Here is a 4,462-nt window from a genome sequence, read left to right as displayed (position 1 = left end):
CCTTCGCGCAGGTATGCGCTGGAGGTGGGGGTCGGGAGGGGCGGGGGGGCCCGGACTGCAACACCTGGGAGAACCTCACCCCCAGCCCCGTGTGCATATGAGGAAATGGGCCTGGGGAGGTGACTTGCCCGCATCGTGGACGTTGCGGTGCGGGAGCGAGAGGGAAGCTGGGCCCCTGGCTTCGGCCTCCGCGGCGCTCGGTGGACAGAGGCCGGGGGCCCTGGGTTTGCGTCTTGCCCGGGACAGCTTCCCCCCACCCCCCTCGCGGAGCCTCCTTTGCTCCCGCCTGCTCTGCAGATGCGCACCCAGGACAGGCTCGGTGGAGCTTGTCGGGACCTTGGTCCGTGTGAAAGGAAAGGGCATCACTGACTCAACACCTTCCGTGAAGAGTTTGTGCAACTCAAGTGCAAAATGAGCAGAAATTGTCAGCATATTAGCTGGCAAGTCATGCTGCCATGTAGGGTTATGGGTTGAATTGGGGGGCGTGGCATTTCTGCGTCCAAATCTATGACAGTCCAGGCAAAATAGCAAAAGCAGAGCCCGGCAAAGGCAGCCCTCTTCCCCCCCCCACCCCCCGTAATATTAGTCCAGAGCATATAACATCGAGTCCCTTCTGACTGCTGGGCTGGCTCCCAGACCCTTGACATTCAGGGCCCAACACACCGCTGGTCATAAAATTGGTGTTATCTCCCCCATGTGATGGACAAGGAAACCGAGACCCGGAAATGATGCTTTCCCCAAGGCCACCTACTCTGGGTCACACAGATTTGTCCAACACCCACGCCCGGGCCCTGGCCCGTTTATCAGCAGGGGCTGAGCTGTGGGTTCAACCCACCTCCGCTAACAGCGTGAAGGAACATCACTGGCCAAGACCAGAAGGACCGAATAGGTGTGGGAGGCTCAAAATGGAGTCGCGGAGGTGACAGCGCCAGAGCGAGCCCTCGCCCGGCAGCAGGTCGGAGGGGGTGGGCCATGGGGCTCAGCGGCTGGACTGGTTCTCCTTCCCTCCGCCAGGTGGGCAGCACGCCTGAAGGCCAGAGCCGTGACCTCTGCCTCTCCCCCAGCGGGGCCAGTGACATCGCAAGGACGACGTGGGGGCTTGGGCGTGCTCGGGGGAGCCTTCCCGGGGACATGGAGCTTTGGGGTGGGATGCTGTGGGCCCTCCTGTCTGGCCCCGGAAGGCGGGGAGGCACTCGGGGCCGGGCCTTCAGTTCCTGGCGACCCCACCGGCCTCAGGCTGGGTTGAGTGCCACAGAGCTGGTCAGCCAGTGGACGGCGGTCTTTGAGAAGAGGGGCATCCCCGAGGCCCGGGAATCCAGTGAGTACATCGTGGCTCATGTCCTTGGAGCCCAAACAGTTAAGTGCAGTGATGTCCAGTGGGGGGGCCAGAGCACCTTGGGGAGAAGGGGGTTGGGGGGAGGGGGACCTGGGGGAAGGGACTTCCAGGCTTCTTTGCCCCACTGAGGGTGCTGATCTGAGGGTGACACTATTTTTTTGGAGGAATGCCTTAGGCGGATACTTACTCTTCCATCCAACAAACTCTTATGATGTGTGCCAGGCTCGGTGGCCAGGGTGGGGCCCATATGCGTTGTCCACATAAGGAACCTGGGCCAGGGCCTCTGGACCAGGGGAGCCAGCCACTCACATTCTCTGTGGGACAGTTTCAGAGCCTGAGGCCGGGACTTCGGTCGAAGCCCCTGACCCCCTGGCAGCTACAGTGCGTCCAGGAGCTGAGTAGCCGCAGACTGCAAAGGTGAGCACCCGTGGGCTGGCCCCAAGGGCTCCGTGAGGGGCGGGGCTTCCGCTCCCCCCAGCCCCAAGTTCACGATCAGGGAAGAGGAGTGTCCAAGGGCTAGGGAGGTGTTTGGGATGAGGGAGTGATGAGAGGGGGGTCAGAGTAATAAACAGGAAGAAGGTAGGGAGGGAAGGCCTTGGCTAGGGTCCCGGGGCCCAGGAGACGTGACCCTACCTTACACTTTCGGCCGCAAGTGTGACGTATCCCTGACCCCAGGCGTGTCCTCCTGGCCCAGGTCTGCACTCTAACCCCCCGCCCCTCTGCAGGATGCCTGTGCAGTACATCCTTGGCGAGTGGGACTTTTGCGGCCTCAATCTGAAGATGGCACCCCCAGTGTTCATCCCTCGGCCTGAGACGGAGGTAGGTGCGCCCTGGGGAGGAGTGTGGGGTTCAGAACACTTGTCTTGCCCCAGACTTCCTCCAGAGGGCGCCGGGACCCCATGGCTGCTATCCTTCCAGGCAAGCCGCTGTGTCCTGGCTGGTTGGGTAGATGGGGCCCAGAGGACAGAAGTCTCCGGCTGGCTTCCTGGACTGTCCTTTTATCCCAAGCCATCGCCCCTGCCACCAGGGCTTGCGGTGGCTCCGGGAACCGCAACTGGTGCTGTTTACCAAGTGCCTCGCCTATGCCTGTCGTTCCCCTGGGAGTCGTCCCTCGGGCCAGTGGCCTGCCCAACCCATAGAACCTATAGGAAACGGATGTCCTCTTTCTCGGGAGGCGGAGACAAAGCGGGGAGGGCTCTCGCTGGGGACCTGGGGGCCTGGTACAGCCGTGTGACCCCAGCAGGTCACTGCCCCCTCTGGGCCCAGACGATGAGCGGGTTGGGTCTCCAGACGAGGGTCCTTTTAGATCTACCATCTGGTGAAGCGATCACCTCTGTCCCTCAAGTCGGTAGGACTGGGGAGGTGGCCCCAGCAGGGTCGCTTGGCCGGGCACCCCGATCCGGGATGTTCCTGTGACTCTTCTTGGGCTTCCCTCTGTCCTCATAGGTGGCAGAGCTGGAACCAGGGAAGAGGAGGGGCTGGGGCTGGGGGGGGGCGCAGTGGGGGAAGCCAGAGGGTGCCAAGTTCTGAGAAGGGGGTGTTTCTAGAAACACAAACATTCCTGGGAAAGACCAGGCCTTATCTGCCTGCCCAGCTGGGGACCCACCTCACTGCCCAGTGTTAAGGGGGGACAGTAGGAACCTCAGACCTTTCTGAAGTCACAGGGCTGCTGAGGGCTGGCACGGTTGGGGGGTGGGAAGAAGCGGGCAGCATGGGGCAGCACTCAGACACCCTGACTCCCAGTCAGGGCCCCATAAATCCCATGGGCCTGTCCCACATGGGGCTGGCTGAGCCGGGAAGGGGAGCTGAGACAGAGTAGGATGTGGTCTGCCACCTGCAGGCTTTTGGGAGGCCCTGTGGCTCCCCCAAGCATGTGACCTCTAGCCAGGAGGTCACTCAGGGTTCCCTGAAGCTGCCAAGGGTCAGGGTCTGGGAGGGAAGCTACCGTGGTGACCTCTGAGTCCCCTTAGGCTTGACCTGGCCCCAGTCATGTCCTCCCAGGTCTGAGTGTAGACTTCCGGCTCCACTGTGGCCCCCTTTCCTGGCTGGGTCTGGGCTGTGTGTGTGGGGGGGGGGGGGGGGGGGGGGGCTGTGGTTGGGAGCCCAAGTCCTCGCCTCACTGTACAGACATTTCTCAGAACTTGCCCGGTTTACCCCAGTGTGAAGCCACACCGGGGGGGGCCTTACCAGGAACTGGAGAGGACGTGGCCTGTGGCGGGCAGTGGGAGCGCGGGTACATGCGAGGGATCATGGTGCCTGCTTTCTCTCGCCCAGGAGGGTGGTTTCTGATAACGGGGCCAGAAGTCTGATGCCAAGTGGTAGGCGTGTGGCCTGGCGGGTCAGGTTTCCCCTGGGGTGGGAGGCGGCTCGGGCCCGGCCTGCGGGGTGTACGGTGAGATGCCCAGGCGGAGGGGGAGCCGTTCCCGCCGGCCTGGGCGTGAGGCTCTGCGGGGTGCAGGAGGCTCAGGGCCTTTCTGTGATGGGCTGGAGGGAGGCCATGCACCGTCCTGGGACGCCCCACAGGGACACCCCACAGGGACACCCCACAGGGACGAGATCTTGGCAGGGGTGCTCGTGGCACCAGGTCCTGCTGAGCCTGGGCCAGCCTCTTGAGGGGGTGGGGTCCTGAGGAGGCAGTGGCTCCAGGCAGAGCCGACCGCTGCCTGCTCCCCGTCTCCCTCCTGCGTGCCCCTCTGCCCGCACCCCACTCTGTCCTCGTTCACCTGGGGAAGGCGCCTGGGCCTGTGACCGGCTTGGCTCGCAGCCTCCCCCGGGGGCCTCCTTCACGCTGAGGGAGGCCCTTCACGGGGTCAGGAAGGGAGTGTCGGGGCTCCTTGGGTGTGGTCTCCCCTCTCCCCCCCTACCCCCCTCCCCCCAGTGGTTCCACAGCCGAAGGACCCTCCTGTGGTCTGTGTGTGAGAGAGAGGCAGCGGGCACAGTCCCAGCCTCACAGCCTGCCCGGGCGGCCATTCACATTGTGGCTCGTGTCTCTGAGGTTGGGGTGTCTGTGAAGTGGTGGCCAGTGTGGTCGGCTGAGGGGTCATTCTCCAGCCAGAGCAGGTCTGTCTGCGGCCAGGAAACCAAGAGAGCCTCCCACCTGACAGCCTCGGCCTCCCACCAGCCGCT

The 4,462-nt window shown here is 63.7% G+C and overlaps 1 protein-coding gene across 5 annotated transcripts in view; it reads left to right on the top strand.

The window, feature by feature from the left end:
* The first annotated feature begins 23 nt into the window (after positions 1-23).
* The window catches only part of HEMK1 (HemK methyltransferase family member 1), a 7,892-nt gene continuing 3,453 nt past the window's right edge, over positions 24-4,462 (top strand). For 2 of the 5 annotated variants that reach the window (XM_014529755.1, XM_014529756.1), the window contains exons 1-3: positions 1,015-1,356; positions 1,662-1,753; positions 2,062-2,155. In XM_014529755.1, the coding sequence (XP_014385241.1) occupies positions 1,132-1,356; positions 1,662-1,753; positions 2,062-2,155 (411 nt within the window). In that variant the 5' untranslated portion in view covers positions 1,015-1,131. Of the gene's footprint in view, positions 1,357-1,661; positions 1,754-2,061; positions 2,156-4,462 lie in introns of all 5 variants that reach the window. The other 3 variants (XM_005881914.2, XM_014529757.1, XM_005881913.2) reach the window with 3 other exon arrangements.

The sequence above is a fragment of the Myotis brandtii genome, unplaced genomic scaffold (genome assembly GCF_000412655.1).
Source record: "Myotis brandtii unplaced genomic scaffold, ASM41265v1 scaffold693, whole genome shotgun sequence".
Classification (NCBI taxonomy): Eukaryota; Metazoa; Chordata; class Mammalia; order Chiroptera; family Vespertilionidae; genus Myotis; species Myotis brandtii.
This window is presented reverse-complemented; position numbering and strand designations above follow the sequence as displayed.